Consider the following 27,481-nt stretch of genomic DNA (forward strand, 5'->3'; position numbering starts at 1 on the left):
AACAAAACAAAAAATCATAACCATGGTATCTTTAAGCTTCATTTTGTCATGATGAAGTATCCTAATATGCATCACTTGGAGGGACACCATCTTCCTGCAGGATCTGTGAACAGCTACACTTTCTGACAACCAAACCACTTCCACGTGATTTGCTTAACTGTCTTTATTATGTATCTATCCATCAACAGGTATGCACACGGGGAGCTTGTGTCTGCGTTTAGGCAACCTGTCTGACTGCTGTCACAGCCATTGCACAGTGAGCACACTCCTGGCTCCAAAGCTGGACTGCACCTGGGCACATCTACACTTCCCCCAGGAAAATCACAATGATTTTGACACGGCAGGGAGAGCTTGTGGTGCCACACTCACCCTGGGAGGGACAGTCTGCAGGGCTGTGATGTAGTTCTCCAGAGCAATGCGTCGGCGGTCATTCAGCATGGCTTCCACTCGTGCCATGTGAGTCTCCACAAGCTGCTGTCTTTCATTTGCTGCTTCTTGTTCCAGTGATTCCACTTTCTCCTGGAAATGCTGAAAAAACCCATCAATCACAACACAAACAGAGAAGACATCAGCACAGACAAGAAAAAAAAGAGCAGAGAATAACATCAAATTGCCATAAAGTAGATTATTAAATTACATCACACCCAGCACCCCTTGTATCTGAACGGGGGCCTCAGATGGTAAGACAGAGGTTACATTTTCCTTTACCTGGATAACAGCTTTCTTGTCGGCCTTTGGCAAATTCTTTGCTTGGCGTTCTGCCTCTTCCCACTCTCTCATAACCTAATGAACAAAACAAGGAGAGTGACTTTCATATTTTCCTCTCTTGTCCCACAGCTTAGCAGCAGCCAAGCACTGCAGCTCCAAGAGTCATATTTTTACATTCCTCTCCTCCTTCTATCTCTAGAAAAAAAGGCAGTTCAACATTTTATGAAGGTAGGATCCTGTTATTAAGTCTTAATAAAGTAGTACTTGTATGTCTGAACACTGTGCCAAGCTCTCACAACTCCACTGATGAAGGAACACATTAACCAGCCCTCAAGCAAGGGAAGTGGAGAGCTCCATGGGTGAACACACCAACCCCTTTTTAATCTCAGACAGAAAGAAAATTGATTCCACCAATCTTAAACAAACCGAGTAAATTTCAACTCATTTCAACTGGATCATTGACAGAGGAGGTATAACTGACACCGAAGAAGGCTTCAAGCATCAGCACCTTGTTATCTAAAAGCCTCTCTTTCCTTTTCTATGTAGCCTCCCATGGGCAGCTCCACACAGCTCTGGCTCTTTCTCTTCTTCTCTCTTCCTTCTGCAGCTCCAGCTAGCTCCTTCCTGTCCCTAGCATGGCCACCTAACCCTGTCTGTCCCTCATACGATGTCTCACCCTTTCTGTCCCTTCCTCAGCACAGCCAGCAGGCTCCAGCTGACCACTATACCACTTAACTCACTCTTTTATCACACCCCTAGTTGTGAGGGCAAGGCTGTTCCCACCCTTTGGTAATTAACACTGCTGCAATATATCGGGGGCAAGATTGCCTTCAGCACTATATCTTTCCTCCCACAGATCACACTACCTTTTTTTCACCAGGAAACCTTTTAATTTATTCAGGCTGCATCACTGGCCTGAGTAAGGCAGATCAAAAATTGCATGTAATTTGTGCTAGTCCAGCTATTTGTCCAGAAACAGGGGTTGTAGAAACACTTCTAAGAACTGAATATGTATCTCAAGTGCAACACCGTCAGAAAAATAATGTACGAGATCTCTTGATGTCATTTCTTTCAGCAATGTGAGAAGTGTCCTCTCCCTGTAACACAGACCAGTAGTATTTCAATAGGCAGGGAGTGGGTTAGATTGCTCTCCATGAGATCTGAAACCTCTCCACGGTCTTACCTAAGGCCTTAACTCATTTCACACCTAGAGAGCAATGTCCTCAAATAATACATTCTATATAGGAACAGTTGTTCCCACTGGATGAAGTACACCGGATGGTGAATAGTACACCAATAGGTGACTATTTATGTGCAGGATTAGCACAATAATAAACCTATAAGCAATTACTCACAATGTGCATTTCCTTTCCTTCCCTTCTCAATAAGACATACACTTTCACACCATTAATAGAAATAGTCAAGATAATTTTAAAAAATGCTGAGAGTCCACATGGACAACTGAAATTTTACCAAGACCAATACCAAAGGCAGGAGAAATAAGACCTGCTGTGTTTCATGTTTGCAAGTTGAGCCTCCAGCACTCCTGTCTCAGGCTTCCCAGTTTTCCCACAAACCACACCAGACATTGCTGATCAGGCTCTTTGATGAACAGATTGGAAAGTGCTGGTGGTGCTTCAGGGTACCTGGCTGAGCCTGTGCCTTAAAAAAACCCCCACACAAACCTGGGCTCAAAGGAGACTTTTATAAGTCCCAGGCCTCGAAATGTAATACCTCTCAGTTTTACACAGGGTTGTAGGACTACCCAGCAGGCTGACACCTGCGCTCCAAAACAACTCAGTGTATGGGATTCTGTTGTTGAGTTTTAATCTTCTCTTTCACCCCAAACCCTAGTAGACAAGTACATCAGTCGTGGTAAAACCAGATCAAATCACAGTCAGCAAAATTATTTATCTGTAAGAGATTCTGGCCTCAATAACAGCCCAAAAGAATGGAGACTTCTCTTTTGGGGAGCTAACTGGGTGCTGAAAACTTTAAAGTGGGAAATTGTTTTGCTTGCGTTTGGGCTTCACCAGGGGCATGGTTAGGCAACAGTTATAAGCAGAGACCTGAAATTAAATATTTAGAATCACGGTCTTTATCTCACCCCATTCTTTTACTGGGAACTGTAAGCTGAAATTTAAGTCCCAAGAACTGTACTCCAACCTATGTAACTGTCAGCCTAAACCTGCCTCTTCTGTTTACATTATCTTCTCATCAGACAATACCCATTGATGTTTAAATTGAAGCCAAGCTTTAAAGCAGTAGGAAAAGAAAATTTAGAAGGAGTTGTAGCAAGGAACTAATGACAGAGAGCATGATGGCAATGCACTGAAGTTATAAGTCACCCTCCACATGCTACTACTGCAGTACTTTGGCACTGGTTCTCTGACAAAACAGGACTAGATGACACAAACTGGCACTACCATTTAGAGCACAGCGATGTGTTCTAGAATAAACTTTTTAATTCTCAGAGTGCTGCTGTGTATTCAGTGCACATTAATCATTCAGCTCTTAATTGTGCTTAGGCCATATGACTGTAGGGGCTGAGAAATTAATTTGTGTACACAGGCAGTACCTTTCCAGAGACCTGGCACGCCACTGGTGGCAGTATATGTCAGAGACTGAAATGTTACAGTTTTGCCTATTACAGCAAAAATATATAACAGCTGCACAGAAGACCACCCAAGCCCACCCTTAAAGGGCCTTCTGATTGAAACCCTGAACTGTGAGTTAAACCTCCTACAGAACAGAGATAAGAAAAGTGACATTATTGTTCAAAGCATCTGGAAGAGTATCCACTGCAGGGCCCAGCCCAGCAGGGGATGGAGGCTATAGCCCCAGGCTTATCTGTTGCCAGGCTCCATAGACCACCATCAAACCGGGGGAGGAGGAGGACTTCGGGTGTATGTCTGTATGTCAAAAAGGCCTCGAGTGAGAGGCAGTGAATGCCCATTTTCCACTGCAGAGGAGTCTAGGGGCCCTTCACTCCAGGAAAAGCCACATCCTGAAGGACAGCTGAGGGGGTGTCATGGCCCACCAAAGGCTCCCCCAAAGGGGTCCCCAGACCCTGCACCAGAGCACTGCAATATGATACAACAGATCCACAGTGTTGCAAGAGACAATGTCAAACCTAGACCCCTTAGAGGAGGCACCTGGTGTTCCTACCTGGCTCAAACGTGTATTAATCCATGGGAATCTATACTTTTCGGCACAGAGATGAAGTAGAAGCATAAAAGCGAAAAGACCAGATGGACAAGAAGGACAAGATGTCATTGGGACCCCTGAAAGGCTGGTATGTTTCTACCTAGCCCCTGTCACTCTCTCCCAGTCCCCCCACCCTCCACATACAACTCTTTTACTATTTCTTTCTTTTGTCTTTCTTTCTCTTTGCCTCTTTTACTATTAAATAAAATATATCCAGTTTTTTTAACAACAACATCTAACCTCGTTTGGTTTTAATGTCATTTTTTGGGTACATTTCAAACCTTCCTGGGTCCAATCCATTTTATTCAGAGGCTTAGCTGGTTCCTAACACCCCCCAAAGGAGTCCTCAGACCCTGCACCAGAGCACTGCATGTGACACTACATGATGCTACAGACCCACAGTCTTGCAAGGGACAGTGTCTAACTGGGCCCCCTCAGAAAGGTACCTGTGTGCTCCCACCTGCCCAAACGTGCATTAATCCTTGGGGTTCTGTGCTTTTTGGCTGGGGACCCACACCAGCAAGACAATCAGATGGAGGGGAACAATGAGACATTGTTGGGACCCATGGAGGGGTGATATGCTTCTACTTTATCTCTGTTACTCTCCCCGTCCATCTGTCCCCCCCTTTTTTTTTTTCATTTCTTTCTTTCTTTTCTCTTTCTTTGTCTTTGCCTCTTTTAAATAAAATATATCGATTTTTTTGTATCAACACCTAACCACTTTTGGGTTTTATCCCATAGTGGGGAATATTTGAACAAATATTCAGGGTTCTTTCTGCTTTATTCTCTTACTTACAGAATTAGTTCTCTTTGCTCCTCTGTGATTAGAGAAGATTACTACAGGATGTGAATTTACAGAAGATGCAGAAGTTATGACATTAAGCCAAGTCATAAACTACAGTGATGTGCTCAAGCTTGAACACTGGCCTAGGTTAGCAACTTCACGATTTTCTTCTCCTTCTTCTCCTTTTCTGTCTCCTTTTCTGACTCTGAAAAAGGAGTTATGGATTTTCAGAACAAGAGCTCCCTTGCCATCTTTATCCTCAAAACTAACTCTCTCCTAATTGGCATAACAAAAATAAGCACTATGGGTGAGGTGATTAAAGGGACCTTTGGCTACACCAGGTCTGTGTCTGTCCATTTTACTTCTTTAAACCTTTTAAGTCATGGAAGGCAGGTTGATAAACTGACAGCCTACACAGCTAGTTGGGAGGGATGTAAATTAGTGGCCTCAGAGTTCAGCTCTGGTGCCAGAAAACTGAAAGGTTTTAAGAAAACCACAGAGTTACATGGCTGTTTGTAGAAACAATATTCCTGTGAACACTGCTGTGCCCTGAGTGATGATTTTTGCAACTCAGAAGACGTCAGTGCTTGAGAGCATCTGTGTGCATGTACTAACCAACTGAAGATACAGCTATCCATGGGCCATGCTACCACCCACAGGGACCTCCTGCTCCCACCAAAGGTCATCACTTCAGGGAACTGTGAGTGAGAAATATGCCAGTATGCTACAGAGGACTGCAAAGAGCAGGGAGGAGAAAAAATTCCCCAGTTACACACATGCAGAAAAAGGCTGAACTTGGCCTCTGCACTCACAAATCTATTCTCCTCTGCTGACAGCACAGACCTATGAAAAGCATTGAGATCTAGGGCTCTCCAAGGGTTGGAGGCTTTGTACAGGGAAAATAACAACTTCTGATTGAGATATAAGCAGCAAGACATTTCAAAGTCAAACCTCTTCAAAATTCAGGTCTTAGAGCCTGGCAGATGCTTTTTGAAATTGAGCTGTAAGGGACAGCAAGAGGGAAAGAGGCAGTATGGAAAAAGTCATTCATTTATAAGAGATGCTAAGTACAAAAATTTCATTATGTATTGAAGCAGCAGAATTCATTCCCATTTTTTTACACTAGGGCACAAAAGCATATATGCAAGAGAAGAATTTATGGCAGACATTTGGGTTAGCACAGTCATGCCAGCAGAGGTACTTGCCTGAAGGTTGGCTTAGTGGGAAGGTCACAGTCATGGCAAAAGGGTGTCTAGCTTTGTCAAGGGCTTTTCTTTCACATTTAAGTCTTGACCTTTTTTCTGGCAATAAAATCATTAAACTTCTTCAAAGAGTCCTGACTACAACTGAGGGGGGTAATCCTATAAATTGGACAGTTTTAATGAAGGAAACAGGCTTCCCACAAACAGTAGGAGAGATGGTGGACTCTAGGGAATAAATGAACTGGTATTATTTAACATCTTTGTTGAGGACATGGACAGTAGGACTGAGAGCAATCTCAGCTAGGTCAAAGTCAGTGATGTGACTGATACTCTAGAGGGAAGGGATGTCATTCAGAGGGACCTCAACAGACCTGAGAGGGAGGCCTGGGAAAACCTCAGGTTCAAGTTCAGCACGGCCATGTGTGGGCACCTGGGTTGGGGCAATCCCAAAATCAATATAGGCTGGGCAATGAGTGTACTGAGAGAAGCCCTGGGAAAAGGACTTGAGTGTCCTGGTGGACGAAAAACTAAATATGAGCTAGCTATGCGTGCTCAGAGCCCAGGAAGCCCAGTGCATCCTGTATCCAAAGCACCATGGACAGCAGGTTGAGAAAGGGATTCTGTCCCTCTGCCCTGGTGAGACCCCACCTGCAGTACTGCATCCAGCTCTGGGGCCCAACACAAGATGCACATCAACATGCTTGAGTGGGTCTAGAGGATGACTGTGAAGATGACGAAGGATTGGAGCACCTCCTCTGTGAGGCCAGGGGGAGAGATTTAGGGTTATTGAGTCTGGAGATGAGAAGACTTCAAAGAGATCTTATAGCAGCCCTCCAGTGTCTAAAGGAGGCCTTCATGAAGGCAGGAGAGGGGACTTTTCACAAGGGCTTGTAGTGATAAGGATGAATTAAACCTACTTTTAAACTGAAAGAAAGTAGGTTTAGATTAAATATTAAGAAGAAATTCTTTACTCTGAGGGTGGTGAGGCCCTGGCACAAGTTGCCCAGAGAAGTTTTGAATGCCCCATCGCTAGAAATCTTCAAGGCCAGGCAAAATGTGATTTTGAGCAATCTGATGTACTGGAAGGGGGATGGAGCTAAATGATCTTTAAGGTCTCTTCCAATTCAAACCATTCTGTGATTCTACAGTGTCACTAGGACTAAAAATCAGCTGAAGACGTGTCCAAGATGTTGGAACAAGTGGCATGTGATGATCAAAACAAAGAAACGCTTGAACGAACACCAGACTTGTTTAGGTTCTCAGGTTGAGAACGTCAGTATGTTCAAATGTTTCCTTTGGAAATAAACTTCCAAGAAGCAAAACTATTTTAGGACACAAGGTATTACTAAGTTCCTACCATAAGTATTCCATATGCTACAATTCTAAAAATATTGTAGACAGCCCAAGGAAGAGCAAATTTAAGACATAAGGATGTCACAAGATTTCTGAGGAGAGAAATGTATAAATATACAGCTCCCTTGAGTAAGGTTCAGTATCTGGCTCATCAGGCTATTTAGCAGCAACTAAGTAAACGAGCTGTACAGGCATTAACGAACTGAAAAGAGAAGGAGAGAAAGGGGAATTGTACCAAAACAAGAAACAAGAACGACGGCACCTTGCAATCAGTTACCATAACCTTTTCCTGTTATCTTTTAGAGAACAGCAAACATTTAAAGGTTACACATGCTGAATGGCTACCCCTGTTTTGCATGGGAATGCAGTTTTCCTGCTATTCAGGCTGTATTATTAATTCTTGGGAACAACTTAACTCTCCTTACAGTACTTACTGTAGGATACGAAAGTTTATAAGCTTTGTTGCTTCAGGTGTGGTGCAGGTAAACTTTCATGATCTGTAATCTAAAGGGATGGACACTTTAGAGCACAAGAGATTAAATGAGTCTGAACCAGAGGTGCATCAGGTCATCATAGAGACAGACTTCCCTACTAAAATTCTTTTATGAGCTGTGAACTATGATGTGACATAACCACTGACAGAATCTTGGTCTCTGCTCGTGTGAACATCTTTATACAAGACAAAATGAAACACAAGTTGTCAGAATTTCATGGTAAATTAGGGGAAATCTCAGAAAGAGGATATGCAGAATATTTACATTTTCCCTGATGACATGTTTTAAAATATTTCACTTCAAGTTTAGTGATAAACTTCCCTACTCCTAAGATAATATTTTGCATGTCAACTAGAATGCATCTGATTTTTTATTAGTTAATTGGCTATTGCAAAACAAGGTGTGGACCAAATCCAGTACTATTTTAAAACTATCCTTTTTACTAAATGAAATAAATTATCTGTGTTTAATGAACAAACCAATCTATTTCAGATTATGACATTTATCAAGATTAAAGAATTACTTGATCTTTTTTTCTCTTTTTATTAAAAGAAAAATGGGCATTTCTGCTGCTTTATAAGCCTCTACTTTTCATCTTTGAAAGAACTGGACTTTGAATAAAAGAAAAAGTTTGGTGCAGCTGGAAGACTTGGTTAGTGACTCTCATTTGTTAACTTTTCTTTTAACCAAAAAAAGCATTGACAGCAAAGGCGTACTTAACTATTCAGTTAAGTACGAGTTAACTTACTCAGCATTCTTTTTAACATAACAAGCAAGAGCTCCATATTAATTTTCAGCTATATATATTTTTTAATTTTATATTCAGAACATACCTGATTTTAAAGAAAATGTAAAAAGCCATTTTAAAATAAGTTGCCAGAAAAGGAAACCAGTGGTACTGGACATAGATGTTCTTGTGAGAAAACACAAAATGGTGAACTAGCTGGCTTTTCTACTTGTCCAAAGCATCTGCTATCTTTTAAACATTTGACAAGTTAACATGGAGAGGTTAGTTCAATACTGTACATATCATAACTTAAGTTTCTAAAAATTAGCTTTCTCTTCTACGAGTAAACTCTGATCTTTAAAGCTCTGCAGGGGCTCTGTGTACTTCAAGACATAGGTCCTTAAAGATGTGATTTCATAAGCAGCTTAGGCAACTTAATGATTTTTTTTTTAATGTTTTAATCCATGCTGCTTTTTATCAGGGCCAACTTAGGTTGCTGAATTGGCCAGAGCTGCTTATTTGACTTGTTTTTGGAGGACTTGCAGGAGAGGGGCAGCTGACCCGCCTCATCCCCTGTGTGCTCAGTGCTGACAGCAAGGATGGCTAGGAAAGCACCAGCTCCAGTTTCAGTCAAAGACCTGAATCACACCATTCAGTTGAGAGGGTCCTCCAGATGCTCGTGTTAAAACAGAAAATACACAGTTCACCCAAATACTGCCCCTAATTACTCAGCTTACCCTTTACATACTGGGATTTTGGAGACAAACATGGAACCAACTGTGAGAATCTGAAGACTAAGCCAAGGAAATCTGCACTGACTGTCCTTTGCTTTCAGAAAATCCACCTTAAAAGCATTTTTTACAAAAAGGTTATTTCAAGGGGAAGTAATGATACGATGGTGACTGTATTATCCACCAATCTTCTGCATGCCTAGCCAAGGCAGGGTCTCTCTTCTGCTAGGCAGGTTGTGTGCCATTTTTCTTCTCCAGATTCCCTGTCCACTACATTGGCTCTATTTTCCTTATTTAAAGAGGAGAGAGATTATTTGTACTTCAACACTTCCCAGGCAGATGAGGAGCACCTATCTTCCTATCTATGACATGTCATACTCCCAGGATGTGGCTTGGACCAGTTGGATGAGTGCTTCAGGTAAGATGATCTGACCAATTTACTAGAAAAGTGCCTGGCACAGCTACAGTCTTAATAGACAGGGATGTACACTAAGAACTTAATTTCATTTTCATTCATAGTATTTTCATTTTTGGAATAACATTTTAGCGCAGAGCAAAGAGCTAATAATGTATCAGTAACAGACAGATATACAGAAATCCCATCAGGGGAGCAAAGTCATAATGAAAAAATACAGTAAATTAGCTACACGGGTATGTGAAGTGCATCTGAATTATACTACATTCATTTTTTGTGGTTGTTTCATTCTCAAAAAATATGCATACAAGCTTTCCTTTAAACCTCTAATATTTTTTCTTTGTTGTATTAAAGCAGAACTGTGACCATTTTTTACTAGCATTGCTATTATTAACCCTGTTTCTGAGAGAGTGAGTAACTCACCTCTCAGTGGATTTAAATTAGGGTACAGTTTCAGCCTACACAAATCTCTTTGAAGGGAAAGAAAAGGGTTGATTCCATTTGGATTTTTAATTCAAAAGCACCAGTTTTTCCTCTTTTCTTTGGCTTAGATGCATACCATGTTATCTTGAGGCTCAAAACCATTAGATGAACATATGTGATCTTACACTACCCCAGGGCACACACAGAAAACGAAGCCCAACACAAACCATCTCCCTCAGCTGCTCCATGGGAAGGACAATTAATACAGTGGCCGAGTTCTTTACTTCGAAACATGAATAATCTCACAAAACAAGCATTCTCCCAGAAAGATGAGACATTTTTTATAGGTGTTTTTTATTCTTTTAACCCTTCTAGTAACTGTAGCGACTTATGATCACAGTGGTGACACAACCACAAATGTGTGTCAGTCAGTCAGCTGAATTCTTAGATGAGAGTCAGAAAGGCAATAAATGGTGTGTTTACAGCATTGCCATTTGGCAGGCCTTGGGAAAGAAGAAGATGAAGGATCACTGATCACTTGACAGACAAACTCACACATTTAGAATAAAGAAATCTTCCCTCACCTGAGACATTCTTTCACGATGCTTAGCTTCAAGCCTCTCCTTGGCTTTCTGGAAATGGGCATGTTCATTCTCATCTCCAGGTGTCTCCAAATATTTGTCAACAGCATCAGGAGTGCTAGCAGCTGTGGTAGGGACTGACATAAAATTTGGAGGTAGAGGGAGGGAGGGAAGGGAGAAGAAAAGAAGAATTTCTACTTTAGTATGGGAAAAATTTAGATGGATTAATAAAGAAGCATCTGTTCTAATTTCCATCGCAATACAGCCATCTATTTAGCCTCAGAGGAAGACAATAGAAATAGAGTTTAGATGAATATGTTATACATAGCAAATACAAATAAACACATCAGGATTTCTTCCCCCTCCTTCACCCCATTTTATTAACTAGGAGAAGCTCTGCAGAGTGAACAAAACAATGTTCTTGAAACCGGTTAGAAACTGGTGCCAAAAGGAAAATTCCAAGTATGAAAAAAAAGCCTGATAATTATTTAACTCCCTAACCCAGCAAAACGCCCTTTGCAAAGCTACATGCTTTGTACATGTTTATTTTTAAAAGATAAATTGTAACATATAAATGTGAATGTAAATCCCTTTTAAAGCACTTATGGACCTCACAAGACCTAATGAAACACCTCAAATCCGTCCCTTAGCGACAGTTTGGCTTTACAGATCATTATTTTATTTGTAACAACTTTGATTTAAAAACTGCTCACAACGGCTGGACATAATCAGCAAGTTTGCACTAACTGCCAGCTGTCTTAGTTTGAAAGACAGGTGTCTGCTAGGGAGTGCAGGGCCTCCCTTGGAATGGAGAATTCAAACATGCACCCTCCCTCCAAATTAATTTAATTTTGAAAATTAAGTAGGATCTCAGGCAAAGATACAGGGATAGGACTAATAGTTCTTTACTAGTATGTATAACAAGGCAATCAAACAACAACAACTACAGCATTAACAACAAAACAGAACCAGGAATCTTGAGGGGCTTTGCTTCACAAAGCCCAGGGCAGTCTGATCTCATTACCCCTGTAGGATTCCGAGAGCACCAAGCTGGAATGGTGGAAACTCCTGGGCTGGTGGATGAGATACATCAGAAGCTCCACAATGGTAGCTGGAATGGCAGGGATGTCCCAGCAGGGCAGGGGCAGTGCGGGGGTACAGGGCAGCAAAAAGCCTCAAAGCAGCACTGAAGAAGTGGCCATGGGACAGGGCGGGCCCAGCTCCAGCAGGGCAGGAGGAGTCAAGCTCAGAATTGCTGGGCACACGAGCAGGTGATGGTAGATTTCCTAGGACCGGACTTGGTGGTGACAGTGAACTCCTCCCACAGCAAGCAACACCCTGGCCATCCTCTCCCCAATGCTGAGAGCAAGAGTGAGTGTTGCTGTCCCCATCCCCATCCTTTACCTGCCCCCAAACCTCGTGGTATCTTTTTCCCTCAGAGAGAAAACTCACAGAGACCAAAAAAAGGTGCAGTCTGGTGCTACACTCTCTTTTGGCCACTCCTTTGTTTTCCTCAAGCACCCATAAGTACTCAGTAGATAGTTTCCTGGCAACTTATGGGAAAAATTTCTGTAAGAAAAAACCCCAAATCTAACCTCCAATGCCAGTCATTCCTGTTGGATAACTAGGAGGTAGCTGTGACACTGGTAGTGGAAAAATTTGGTTTTAGGGTAATTCAAGCAAAGTGAGGAACAGTCCCCTCACTATGCAACATATGCATACATATGCATACCTATGGATATGTATGATATCCAACCCCTACTTTGTGAAGACTGATTCTGTTTTTCTTAAAATGTTAGAATTTAAGTCATTGGTATGGCATCAAACAGCAGGCAGCTTGAAACAGTTTAGTGAAATCTCTGAGACTCCTTCAAGAAGAAAACCCACTGAATGAAACATGTCATACTCTTATTATTCCCAATGCATTATCTTAATTAAAGGTGCTACTTGCCATTTAAGTTTTAAGGTTTAATTTGAATTTTCTCATATAAAAAGCCTCCTGAGTGAGAACTTCAAGATACATTTCCTACCCATGAACAGCTAGAACTTGGCAATCAGGCCTTCCTTTTTGCCAACCCTGACAAATATAAATTTGCCTTGCTGATATCCATTCTACATTTGTCCATTAATGGCTTTGATGATGCTTCTCCAAGTTCTTTGATGCACTTCATGACTGGGAGGAGGTCCCCAAAGCAAAACTTCCTCAAGCATCTTTGTGATACTCAGCTGCAAGGTCATTCCCTTTCAACTTATGGTAAGTTTAAATATTTATGAGGAAAAAAATGTTAAATTCTTCACATGTTGGTTTAAATGAGTACAAACACAAGACAGAAATATTTTCCTGAACATAACTTCTTCCAAAGTTGTAAACAAGAGTCATCAAGTTCCACAGAGTAAAAACAACCAAAACAAAAATGCTGTAGTTAGACTCAGCAAAACAAGTTACAGTAAACATTGCCCACAGCAATACCTTATATTAATTAAATTCTTCATGACTGAATAATACTACTTAGTAGTAGTCTAATTTTGGATATGAAAGTACTGGCATTATTTCCTTTTTGAATACTAAACTCCACCCACTTCCTTATTAAAAGGTTTAGTACAACATGTGTGGTTCAAAGGTGAAATAATAGTGCAAATTTATATAGACGAAGAAATTGTGGGAACAGAAGTTAGTCACTTGCATCCACTAAAGGTCGTAGTCAACAATTTAAATAGATGACATTGAAAGTCACAGTTCTTTAATGCCCCAGACACTGGGAGCTGGCATGCAGCTTTAGCTGCCAAAACATTTTACTTCCTGCTTACTAAGGAGATGTGAACATCACAAACAAACAAACAAACAATGGATAAAGGAAAATACTGACAACAGGAGTATCATCTTGTAAGGTGTTGCTGTAAAAGGTACAGATCTTTATTTGCAATACACCTATGAAGAAAAATTAAAGTGGACAGTATCTGCCACTTAAAAATCACCAAGAAATTTAGCAAGTTTGGAAGTTCACAGTATTTAGTCTAGAGAATAAATACTACTGTACCTAAATTCACCCAAAAAACTGTGACAAGTGTTCTAAAATGATCAAAAATAAAACCACAACATTTAAACTTTCTACTAAGTTTCATGACTTATGCAAGGAAGGAGGGAAATGATAACACTGAATCATGTTGGTTCCCTCTGTTGTGAGCCACAGAAATTTAGTACTATCATAAAAGAAAAAAAACCCCTACTTATAAAAGGTCATTTTAATGGTATGTCAAAAATTTCAAAAACTGACTGTGCCACCAGAGTACAACTCACTCCCACTTTGAATGAGGAAAGAATGAAAATACAGTGAATTCCACTTCGCTCTGATGGCTGCTGAAGCTGCTGGGAGAGCTGTCTGAGAAATTAAGTACATTTAAGAGAATATATTTTCTGAGCTTTAAAGTCTCCAAGTTAAGAATTAAACATTAATGTAATTTCAAAAGGCACTAATTAAAAAGAATATACTTCCTGTAACTTTAAGGATGTTTAAAATGAAACTAACAGCCAAGTAAAAAAATTAGTACAATAGATTACTTTTAGTACAAGACAGAAATCTTTCTTTTGGTAACAACAATATATTTGCTTATTCTTGTCAATATTTACTCATTCTGAGGCTGTTAAATCCAAATTAACCATCTGACAAATTCTATGACTTCAAAGAGGCCATTATGGACAGTCACGCAGTAGGAATTTGAATCATTATATTGAACAGAAACCACAGACAGTACTGAACATTCTTATTAAAAATCAGTAGAGACTGAGCAGGTGGTCTGACAGGCTGAAGGAACTGGTAAGATCAGCCTCAAAGCCTTCTACTTCTAAGGCAATTATGTATCAATTTCCATGGAGCTGGATGATAAATGAAAAAAAAATATGACAGCAGTATCTCCTACCCAACAAATAAATAATTTTCGTCAGACCTCAGAGCACCTGTCAAATCCACTGAACATGGAGTGAGTTTAATGCTTTGCACAACAGGACAGACCCACCTTTCCAGATCAAGGCAAAGAGACTTACCAAGAAAGCAGAATAAAACATGCTTTTTTAAACTTTTTTTTTCAAGAGAAAGTGTTCAGGATTTTAGTATTCAGATTTCACAGTGTGTGGGTGTTTGTGACAACAGAACATCCTCACATTTTGGTTCAGTCCAATTCCAATTCATTACCAGAAAATCTGACTCATCTGGCACTTCCACTTTTTGCCCACTCTACAAGAGATGCTATCCACTATTTCATATTACTCTGTAAAATCTAACTAGTTCATCCTGAAAAGCAAACTATAGCTAGGCAAAGGAAAGATGTGCTTTAGCATCCATCTTGTCTCCTGTCTAACAAAGGCTTGATTTTTTGTTTGTTTATTTTTGTTTTAATAGTACACAAGCGAGCAAGAACAATCTGAACTTTGGAGAGAAAAGAAATAAAGAATGAAATAAATACATTAACAATAATGAAGTAGGGAGGAGGAGGCACAAAAATCAAATACAAAGACTAAATTAAGGGTGACAGTGGGGGGCAAAAACAGGAGAGAACAGGAGTGGCCTTGATGGAAACTATTCTCCACTGTTTTTCTTCTGTGAGATTGGGGTGAAATACGGTGTCTGTGCTACCTCTTTCAGCAATTAGAGTAGTACTAAACACAAGACATCACTTCAGCAGTGAAATTTATTATTTGGCATTCCCAATTATTTTTATTAAAATTCCTATTCAGCAAAAATACGAAGAATAAGGAGAAATAGCATGGTGCGACTGAAACAGTACATGAAACTAAAAGAATACAAAGTTACTTCAGGGAACAGAAAAAACAGGTGTATAGATGAGAGTATAGAACACACTGACATAACTTTAAAAAGCAGGAATAAAAATATAGCAGAAATAGCTTGGAAAGTGTATCCTCATAGACTCAACTCTTGTTTGAGAAACTACTGAAGAAAAAAAAAGTCAGAAAAAAAACCCTATGGAAGATAAAAAATCACTCTGAGTTGTGCAAATAAAGTCAAATAAGCTCAAGTACTCAATCTAACTCCACTGTCCTTAAAGAGAAAATGACTTAGACGAAAAATTTGGACTTCCAAAATAAACCAAGGGAATTTTGGAAATGGTAGTAGTCTTGTCATTGTTTTATTGAAATGAATCTGAGGAAAAAACCACCCAGTGATACTACTTCCATGAGACAAAGCAGAATCACCTGAGCAGAAGAGAAGATAATTTATCTTTCCAATGAGACAATGCAATCAGAGACGAACCGTATTTTGCACCTCTGGAAACACCTAACAGAGGAACTTAATGGTTCAAATGTTTTTCTGTCATTCAAATACATTAGACCTCACTCCAACCTCCTGCACAGATCTCTCCCTTCATTATATCTTCTGTCTTGTCGCAGAAGCTGATCACAGTTCATGAAGTATCCTCCTTATTCCCACCATGGCAGATTTCCCCACATCCCTTCCCTGGAGTTTTGCCATGAACAGCTCTAGAAGACGCTGAGATAAAATGCCACTGGAGCACCAGTGGAGCAATCTTGCCTCCAGGACTGCTCTTGCTTCTGCTCCAGTGAAATCCAGGTCAGTTCCTCTGCTCCATGACATACATAGTAGCCATTGCTAGGGCCTTTCATTTGTTTGTGTGCATTTTTTTAACCCTTCTGCTTACTGAAAATGCTCCTGAAAAGGCCCTGAGATGCTGCTTGTGCGCTGCTCCTCAATGCCCTGTGAGCAGACAGGGCAGTGAGATGCGTACTCTCTTTAATGTCTCAGATGTGAATGTCAGCTGATGTTCTCCCAGCAGTACCTGTAGGCAAAGCAGACTGGAAGGAGAGTGTACAAGAGGCTCTCAAAACAGAACCCATTTGATAAAACTACCACTTAATTTATCATTTATTTATAGTGTATGGTGGAGAAAGCCACCACTCTCAAACAGTGCAAACACTGTTTTTTCAGCAAAAACAGTCATTACAATATATTGTTAAAGTAATTGGGAGGTGATTCACATCCATATGCACCATGGCCCTTAGGGAAACATAAATCAAATACCATTTCTCCCCTTCTCATTTCAAACACGCACAAAGAATTTAACCAAACTAAAACCAAACAGAGCCGAAAAAATCTGAAAACACACATTCTAATATTTTTCAGCTTTGAAAAAAACCCCAGAAACACATGAGTATACACTGTAAAAAATACGAGCTATTTTTCAACTTACCTGAGGCTTCCCTAAAGTTAGTGGTTTTTCCTGCACATGCATTGCACAGACACACAAAACATCAGTACACTTTGACAGAGAATAGAGAAGATGGCTGCGAAGGCCCCACCTGAGGAGGTGTTAAGCTCTCAGCCCCCAGCTCAGAGCCCGCCTACAGTGCCAAGAAGTCACCCGCTACCATGCCAGGTTAGCAAGAGGCCAAGGAGGCCGGAGTGGTGAGCAGAGGAGTGGACAGACCGCGGCTGGGGTTAGTGTGAGCCCAGGAGCGCTCCCCGCGTGGCGGGCGCCGTGGAGGGCACTTACTGATGCTGCCACAGACCGCCATGCAGTACTCCTCCGAGTCAAAGTTGTTCCGGTTCCCGCCACAGCCGCCGTAAAAGAAGGGCGCACACTTTCCTTCAGCCACGTCAAAGTACCAGCGGGAGATCATCGCGCGGCACGGCCCGGTCTCAGCTTGCTCAGAGCACACCTCTAGTCACAGGAGACCCGGAGGAACCACATTTAGCATGGGAATGGTATCGTCCTGGCTTCTTAATTAGGTGTCTCTCCGTGTCCACACAATCAAGCGGGGAAGGAGGTGCACCAAGACGGTGCTTTAGAAGGTGATGCACCAAGGAGGTGTTTTGTGAAATAGGAAACCCTTCCCAAGGATAATGAATGTGAATTTTGAACTGACACAGATTCCCGCCACAAAGTCTCTTTAGCCTGCCTATATGCCTATGTTTTTAGCAACTGTAACTGCATACATTAAGAGGTGTTGCCCTGAAACAAATGTGGAATTTCATCTGCTTCCAGGCCAGAGGGGCACAACCACCAACTGACTGAGGGTTGTGCTGATAGCCCTGGGTGGATTCCTGTCCAAGCAGCTTACTTGGTACCTGAAAGGAAACACCTGAAAGTAGAAAACGTATTTTCTCTTGTTGTTTTTTACCTCTATATACCCTCCCTGACCAAACTATACAAAAGAAAACAACCAAAAAATTATTTATACATTATAGTGGAAAACAAATTCTCTTCAGACACCTATTTAAATGTAGCCAGCGATGAAGAAACTCCCTTTTACAAGCCACCCAGCACAGGGTTTTTAATTCACAGTTCAAGGGCTCACATATATAAAATTACTGCTGTAGTTTGAACCATCCATGGGAGGAAATCTCACCCCAGTGAATATACCTAAAGGAAAAAAAATTATTTGTGCTTCTGTTCACTGTGAGCTGCTAAAGTCTCTGCCTACATCCTGCAACACAGGGAAACCTGAGGGAAGAACCAAACTACAGAAATTAAAGGAAGACAAAGCAAATTCTGCCTGTAATTTGTAGTTCAGGTAACTACACATGTAAACGTATAGCCCTTTACCAATAATGTTCCAAACAGACAAAACCAGTTTTATCTTTCAATGTGCTGCAGAAACAATTTCAAATATACATAATATTAAACAACAATAAACCTCTCATTTACTTTCATCCCACATACTACCTGTCAAACAAACTGCCACCTTCAACTAGAGGCTTCTAAAATTTTCTGCATAAATTTGAATTTTGTGGAAAGCAGATCCCTAAGGGTTGAAAGGTAGGAATAAATATCACTGCGCTAGCACTGGAAATCCCCTGCTCATCAGCTCTCAAATGCTGGCTACAAAGAATCTTGCTTTTCAGTGTCTGTCCTGATCCATCAATTCACTATCCTCAGGAGCACCACTACTTACAAATAGGTTTTTATGTCCAATCAGCACTGGCAATACAACCTACATTTCCTTAAATATACACTATAGGTACAATTCTACATGCATTTAACTTTTTCACATATTCTAACTATAAATAATGTCAAAAATCAATTTCAGAAAGCATACATTTAGTCTAAGAGAAACAGATCCAAGAGTATACAATCATCAAGGATGTACTAAAAATGCTGCACTTATGTCTGAAGAAATTAGGGGGAAAAGAATACTGAGTTTTTTACTTGAAGAAAAAACAAGATAAGTATCATTAATTGCACAGCACATTAATTACAATTAATTCCATATTACCATATGATTAATTATAGACCATTTTTAGTATACAAATAATTTTCCTGATTTATTTTAAAATCCAAATCCAGCCACACCACCCAACTATACAGTGAAATCTTGACAAAAAGCTAACTTTGTATAGTCTTGGAAAAGCTGTCACATGTAAATTAAAAATTAATAGCGACTTCTGATATAAAACAGACAGGCAAAATTGACAGAATTTTTACTGTCAGCAAATGTAATTTCTGAAAATACAAAGGTCTCAAAAATTCAGTCTTTCTTATTTAATGCTGATTGTGGGCCAGCCTCTAACCCCACAGTAAGCACCCTCTAGACTTTCCTCAAAATATTTGTTTTGCTATACAGACTGATTTATCTGTATTCAGGTTGGACTGTTATCAGGTTGGAAACTATAGATTTAATCTGAAATTTCCTAGAGGTACCTCTCTAACAGAAACAGCAACAGAGATTTGAATGTGCAAAAGCAAAGGTAATTTGTCCATCAGACTGGACATTGGAATTGTCCCTTTGGTGAACTAAGTCATTTATACACATGAAGATGCACTGGAACAAGTAAACCACAGAGTAATATATTAAAAACAGCAAGCCTGAAGCTTTGCAGCCCACTGTTGTGGCTGTCGACAGGCCCCCTGCCTGGCTTGTCACCTCCCATCAGGGGAGGGACATCATTCCCTCCAGCCTGCACCACCAACCCTACTGCCCTTGGTGAGACCTACATGGTACTTAGGTCACCACAGAGAGAAATGCTCTATTGTCTTCTAATGTTTATGACCTAAATGAAGAATAAACAAGAAAGGAGGAAGTGCTCAGGTTTACTGCTTCATGACTGCTTTTTTTTGAGGGAAGTGTGGTGCCAGTCCAGTCTAGGAAATGTGTCACTGCTGTCATTCATCCCTTTCGCCTGTAAAAAACATGCCTGTCTGCCATTCTCTGTGGAGGGCTCAAGAAGAGCATTTCTTCACCCCTGCTCTGCAGCAAACATACATTTTTAAACCAGCTTCTATTCCTGGGCAGTGGTCCCATCACTCCTGTTTGTAGGCCAGATACTGCTCCTGCACTTCTCTATATCCCCATCCATCACTTGTCCTTACAACAAAAAGCCACTCCATTTGGTTCTCAGCTGCAACACCTCAGCTGAGAAGATAGGGAAATGAAGTGCTGAGATGGGAAATTCAGCAGATTTTCTCGGACTATTAATCCAAACACCACTTCCCCTTCCTTCTGCTGCTGCCAAGTATAGCAATTAATGTCTACAAGGGGTGAACTATGGTATTTTAGTAGATACCAGGAGCAGGTCAGGCAGCACGCACTGCTGTAGCAGGTTGGGTTCTATTATTCAAGATACAGCACTAATTAATGTAGTGGGTTGAGCTAAATGATTAATAAAAAAATTAAAAGTTGTCTTTGCTTCATATTTTGATTCTGTTGCTGAAAAGTGAGGCAAAGATGAGTTACTTTTTGCAAATGTGCAACTCAGTTTTACTTGATACCACAAATAATTTGTATGCAGTACAGCATCAACAGTGAGCTTTGCTTTGTTTAAGGAACTTGCTCACTCTTCCCCCTCCAAAGACAAACTTTTGCCTTTAGATTCAAGAAATTGGATACAATTAAAGAGGACAAGCCTTTGCAACAACCGAGGTTCATGAACAGTTGCTTTTAGACACTTCAGAGTTTTCAAACCATGCTACTCCGATAGTCAAACTTCCCTCATCCCTGTGTCCTAAACCACAGGTTTACCTTTGTTCTCCAAAACCTTAGACATGACAAATTGCATTTGAGATAATCAGGAAAGTGTAAGTCAACTTTCCCCATTCCAAACTTCTTGTATTTATTACAGGCATGTCGGGGCAAACCATTGTTCCTGACCAAGCAAGCACCACTCCCTGAAGGACAGTGCTACAAGCCAAGCTTGATGATTTGCTTTTAAATTGGATAGCTGAATACTGAAAAATAGCCAATTACATTAAACATTGTCACAGATTGTGCTATTTTTTTCTTTGAAAAGCACAGACTATAGCACCCTAGGAAATACAGTCTTTAAGTATGTGGACATTGATTTATACTGACTTTATACAAAGTACTTCCATAAGCACCCATTTACCAAAATGCTGTAAGTAGAGCTCATTAGAATTTATTTGCAAGCATTTTCGATTTTTTTGATGATCGCTTTTTACAGTGGGAAATATAAAATATGATTCTGAATTTCAGTTTAAACTTTTCATTTCCATTTGTTTTCCTGCTAGTTGAAGAAAACCAATTTCAAATCAAAGTGAAATTTTAATTGCTTTACTTCAAAATCTCAACTCCATGCTTTTTTTTTTCCTTATGGGAATTAAATTCTTAACAACAATATTTTCAATTGAGAAATTGGAAATAAAATGTAAACTTCTAACAGGGAGAAGAATTACAGCTACATTTACACATTTCTATCACTGTAAATATCAAGTTTATTCAATATTTTTTCAAGATTTGAGTATATTTATATGATAATGAGAACTAAGCTCATTTAATGCTGGCAGTCAGCCCCAAACCTTAAATCAGAAATTAAATTTGAAGAGATCTAAGAAAAAAGGGACCAATAGGAGGAGTTAGGTTACCAGCTGTGACCTGTCTTGGAATTTGGTTCCCCATGTCTAGTTTACACCTCTGAGAAACCTATTGACCTTAACGCTACAGAAGAAAGGTATCATCATGCTGACTTACAAATACTGCAAGGTCTTGATAAATATAGCCACGGTAGTGGAAAATATATTGTAGTGATGAACCTTTCTGTACTACCAGCCCTGCAAGTTTGCAGCTGATATAATCAAGTACAGACAACTAAATCATCCAGAGGGTCTGAGCGAGCCCATTAGCACTGGTGTGTGTTTGCTGTCCATTCAAACTGTGCCACAATCACACAGGACCTGAAAACCTCTTAAACGAGGACCTCAAACACTCAGTTGCTTAAGTATATGAGATCAGATCTTTTATTTTACCATTTATATCTTGCTAAAGAACAGAGTAAGTAACTGATAAATGCATAAGAGGCCAAAGCAATAAACCTCTCAAATGTCTATCATGAGGTATATGGTCCCCTTCTTCAGACATTAGTACATAAAATATCACAACTGGAGTAATTTTGTCTTCCATATCTTCAGGAATTGAGCTACAGTTTGCAGATATTAGTATATAAGCCTCTATATTTGTCTTTATTTTTTAAACTAGCTGAGAAAAATTAGGCAAGAGCAAATGCACTGTTTTCCTTCCAGTTATACTCTTTGTGTTCTAAAAAGGCACAACTCTTTTTACTCAATGAATCCATCAAAAGGGAATATTTGAGGATAATTTCACTGAAACAAAACTTCCTCATTCTGAATATAGGGTTAGAAGAGGCAACCAAATTTTAGTTTGAGTATTCAAAGACACGAGCTAATTTCAGAAGAGGTTTTTGGAATCAGGAGAAGACAGCTGGGGAGCTGGCACAAGCTCTGGGACTAAAGTTGGTGCACAAGTATGCAATTGCTAAAACACTTTTTTACAGAGAAAAGTTAAAAAAGAAAAATGATGACTTCTCAATGCAATACTGAGGACAGCTTCTCTAAAGCTGTTGAATACCCTCAAATTGCAATTTCCATCCTGTGTAATGAAATTCTCTCTATAATGTTTATTCTTAAGCTACTGCAAGGGCATATTTAGAATATTTTTTAAAAATTAATGGTATACTTGGCTAGAATACAAAGTCTTATAGTTCCGAAGCAGAACAAATATGTGAAAATATATTTTTTATTTCTTGAGCACAACAGAACTACATTTGGAACTAAGGTGCCATAAAGTTACCACTGATGGCCAGAATGCAAACAAAAATCCCACTTGATTTTAAATCTAGGTTAATATAGTTTCATGAATTTATGTGTTTTAGAAAAGAGAATATTTCCACATAACATCACAATTCTGCTAACATGGCACGACAATGATTATGAGGATTAGCCCAGAAGTGCATTCCAGTCTTTTTATACAGCAAAATATTCAGAAAAAAAAATGCAATTAATTACTGCTTCAATATAATAAAATGACATCTTCTCTAGGGAAACAGATTCTTGGTAATTTTTTTCTGGCAGGATAGATTTCAAATGAAACTATTCTCCACCTTTCAACTTCACATAAAATAACACTGTTACTGTGTTTAGTGTTTCAGTAACTTTTGCCCTTGACCCAAAAAGGTAATACTATATTGCATCTCCATCAACAAGATCACCAGATTATAAAAAAGATTTCTTCCAATTGCAACATATTAAAAAGTATTATATTATGGTGGAAGAGCTGTGCTTTAAATTAAAATGTCTAATTAGAAGTTTTAAGTGCAAATCCATTAGGTTAATTTTATCAGCTCTTGTTCATAAATTAGATTAGATGATCATTCTTAATGAAGATCTCATAGCAAAAAACCCCAGCGGATTTATCTTAATGTGTACTATTTATATAGAAACCAATCATGTTTTCTTGATATGAAATGCAAACACACATCATCCCTCTCTAAATAAAGCATACTGCATAGTCTTGAAGGTAAGGAAGAAGAACAAGGAACTACTACTGTAGTACAAAAATGATAACCTTTCAAAGAAGGAAGTTGCTCTGGTAAACTGTGGACATCCCACCCCTCGAAGTGTTCAAGGCCAGGATGGGCAAACCTTGGAGCAACCTGGTCTAGAGTAAGGCGTCCCCCTGTCCCTGCCCACGGCAGGGGGTTGGAACTGGGGGATTTTTGAGGTTCCTCCTAAACCAGACCAGTCTATGACTATGAAAGTGGGGCAAAGCTACAGAGTGTAGAAAAAAAACCCCAATTAATGTAGCATACACTACCAATATTGTCCCAAAATTCCCAGCTGACAGGTCTGGCAATCGGGGGTAATCTCACTTTACAATATATAGTAGGAGTCACTGGATGGATTTTAAGTTTTTCAGTTAAAAATCTTCAGGAAAAAAACTGCACATGATGGATTAACGACACTAAGACCTACCATACCAACATCAGGCTACTTTTCTATTGCTAGGAAACCAGCATATGGTCGCTCCCTTGTAACTCCAGATTGTAAACACAGTTAAAATGTCACATGAAGCAGCACTGCTTAGATTGTTAATAACTGCCTAAAGAAATCCAGCTGAATTAGAGAAAGCAAAACCAACTGATAAAGGGCAATATTACACTGCTGGAGGAGGCAGGTGTGGCTTATGCTGCAGATTCCCCCACATCTGCTGGTAGATGTGCAGAGAAGCTGCCAAGTGTTTTGTGCCAGGCTGCTGGGCTGATCCTGCTGCTCTTCTCTAACGAGAACTGATTGACTATGATGTTTATGGGAAGCATTAAGCACAAACTGCTTATTCTTTCTTGCATGCCAAGAGAGACTAATTTTTCTTGTCACATCCTGTGTCCTTCTGCTGTCCTGTGCAGGACAGCAGAAACAAAACCCCAGACAACTGCAGTACTCCTGCTTGCCTCCACCACACGCTGGAAAAACAATGAGGAGCCTGGATCCTTGGGAGCAGCTCTGCAAAATCCATAACACCATGGCAATGATAGCAGAAATTAAACCACTCCCTTGCCCAAATCCTGGTCATCAAAGTCACTTCCCTTGCTCCACACAGACACAAAAATCAAGAGCAGGACTTCATAAATGAGCTATATTTTCTTCAGCACAAATTCAGTGCTAACATCTCCCCATGACCAAAGGTGAAAAACGTGTATTTTACACTGATTTCACTATCTGAATCCCTGTAATCTCAGACCCACGATGCTCTGGATTTAACACCTGAAGCCCAGCAAAAGCATATCTAGAAGTTTAAACTGAGTCTGCTGCTATACGCCATATGGATTGAGAGTAAAGACGATCCCTCACAAAGGGTAGGGAAGCGAATACTGGCAAATACTGGGCTATGGAAAGTTTTTTAATAGACATTTTTTAACAAACACATAGAAATGTGGTTGCTGCAGAAACTGAATGAAAATACTATCCTCCCACCAATGGACCTTTCTCATTCTCTAAGCAAGATTAATTTCCTTTTCACTGAAAATAAGTTTGTAAGTGGTTCTACTATTACTATTTTGGTCACAATTCATTAAAATATGCACAGAAACAAAACTGCCTAAAAATTGATTCTACAACAGCTCAAGTATCTTTAAAGTATAACACTGCATTTATGCTTTTTAATTATTTATATATGATGGCAGCCATTCCACTGATTTGGCAGAAAAAGGGCTCACTACCAGCCCACAATTAGATCCTCCCTTATGGCTCTACAACAGCTGTTCATTTGAAAAGCAACTCCACTTAAACTGGATAAACCCACTCTCTGTGTTCTTTAATGCTAAAGACATAATATTAGTTACAGCTTCATAAAACCGGGTGTGAAGGGTTGTGAAGTGCATTCTAGAATCTTTTATGACTAGCACTTGGGCAAGGCAGCCTGGAATAGAGCTCAGTCCACATCAATGAAGCTCTGACACTTCTAGAGAGGCTTTCAAGGTGTCTCCATAGTAAAGACCACTTCTTAATACACATGTTCTCAACAAGGTCCCTCTGTCTCTTTCATTAACAATAACACTGACAAACTTTTGTGTTTGCATCAGCAAAACGCTCACAACACAAGTTCCTATGCTGGATCTGCTGCCTGCATCAGGAGGACAGGGACCCTGTAAGAAGCTTTCTCTTGTGTGTAGCAAAAGCAAGGATCAAGGCTTTGTCATTTGGACACTTTTACTTTGATAAATAAGCAAGCATTTTGCATAGTGCAGCTCTTTCAGATACCACTTACTCTCCAGGACAATCCCTACAACATCTGTGCCCCAGGAAGGCTGAAGGTCAGGAAGCCCAAAGGCTTCTGGCAGAACTGTGCTGAAAATTTGTATTGGTAACAGATTGTCCTCACATCACGTGAACCAATGCATATTTCTCTCACAGTCACCCAAGGTGGGAAATGTTAGACTTGGGAACAACAATATGCTACTATTTAATGATCAGCAAATATCTACATTTCTAAAGGGTTTCTAAAAGGTCACTTCAATAGCTTACCTCATCTTTCATATGTTATGTTTTATATTCAGGTGATGGTATGCTACTTTCCTGAAAGCTATAAATCTTAACCTCTTTGAAACATCACCCTCAGTAAAGAAACATGTTCTACCAAATTTGTCCTCATTTCCAGCCATCCAAAATCCCATTAAAGTCAAGTGTACTTTTTCTTTTTTTTTTTTTTTCCTTTCAATATTCATTTGCCAGTGACAACAGGGCATTTTATCCCCAGGGGATAAAAGCTCACATATGGAAATATGTTTAATTGGTTTAAAGGTATAAACTCTTCGTACCCCTTCCTCTCTGAAAAGGCTCTCCAATAACTGAGCAAAACACACCACAGTTGTATAAGACAGAAACACACAAGACTCAGTTGCCAGCCTTAAAAAGAAACATCTGCAAGTGATGTTAGCAAAGCTTTAGTGCTCCATGTAGACTGAACAGAAAAATACAACCAAGCAACTCAGCTTTTCCCAAAGCATCCCCTGAGCATGCTTCTGTACCCTTGTGTGATAAACTGCAGCCAGCACCCTCTGCTCTGAAAAAACTGGTAAAAAGGCTCAAGAGAAAGGGACACTGCAACATGCAATATGTAAGACTCCACTACCACTGCAATCCCAAGAATACGCAGAGACGGGATAGGGAAGCATGGGGAGAGGCAAGGAGGCAGGCCAGATGTTTTCTGCCTCATTTCACAATGGCTCCCATTTCTATCATTTTCCCTCTGCCTCCTGCATGTCACAACTCCTTTCTTTTCAAATGTAGTCTTTAATCTTATTTCCTGTCACCATCTCCAGCATTTATCAGTAAAGATGTAAGCACTGTAAAAGAACTGGGATCTATTTTACTTGGATTTACACCACACTGAACTGTATCATTAAAATGGAAAAATAAGGATAATTAATTCCAATATATATTGTAGGAAAAATGAGGCATTGGGAAAAACTATGTTGTTATGCTGACCATGAACTAGTGTAAAATTAAAAATTTAAAATGCTGTCCTGTTAATAACTAAAAAATATAATGAACATTAATTTTTAGAAATGAAGAGTTATTTCTCACTCCATGTATTCTATTTTTTCCTATTTCCTTTCCCCCCACACAGTTAAACTCACTCATTTAGGTTTATTTCTCTGCATAGTTATTTTAAATTCATCTAACTTTACTGAACCCTAATTCATGGAGAAACATAGTGACCAAGTAGCTAACAGAATCACACAAAATGACCCATCACTGCTGTTAATATCAGAGACAAAACCAGCCTGTGCTACCTCCTGCTTGGAACTGATATTGCCTTATCCTTCTGTAATTCATGTGCATGATAAAGCATACACACTTTTCTGCCCTATTTGCTACATATAGCAGTGGGATTTTATTTAATGCCACTTTAAAATAAAAACCAACCCTTCTGTTTACACACACACAACAAACACACTTCAAGGACAGACACCCCCAGCAGCATCTTTGCGCCAGGAGGGCTAGAGGCCAGAAAACCCAACGGGTTGTGGCAGAACTATGCCACAGAGTATTTGCAATGGGAAAGGGAAAGGCGA

The 27,481-nt window shown here is 39.9% G+C and overlaps 1 protein-coding gene across 4 annotated transcripts in view; it reads right to left on the minus strand.

Annotated features, from left to right (window-relative positions):
* The window catches only part of APP (amyloid beta precursor protein), a 212,843-nt gene that overhangs the window by 52,721 nt on the left and 132,641 nt on the right, over positions 1 to 27,481 (minus strand). For 2 of the 4 annotated variants that reach the window (XM_063393853.1, XM_063393852.1), the window contains exons 7-10: positions 17,151 to 17,318; positions 10,629 to 10,762; positions 709 to 783; positions 370 to 528 (exon numbers count right to left, since the gene is read on the minus strand). In XM_063393853.1, the coding sequence (XP_063249923.1) occupies positions 370 to 528; positions 709 to 783; positions 10,629 to 10,762; positions 17,151 to 17,318 (536 nt within the window). The remainder of the gene's footprint in view (positions 1 to 369; positions 529 to 708; positions 784 to 10,628; positions 10,763 to 17,150; positions 17,319 to 27,481) is intronic. The other 2 variants (XM_063393855.1, XM_063393854.1) reach the window with 1 other exon arrangement.

The sequence above is a fragment of the Prinia subflava genome, chromosome 3 (genome assembly GCF_021018805.1).
Source record: "Prinia subflava isolate CZ2003 ecotype Zambia chromosome 3, Cam_Psub_1.2, whole genome shotgun sequence".
NCBI classification, from domain to species: Eukaryota; Metazoa; Chordata; class Aves; order Passeriformes; family Cisticolidae; genus Prinia; species Prinia subflava.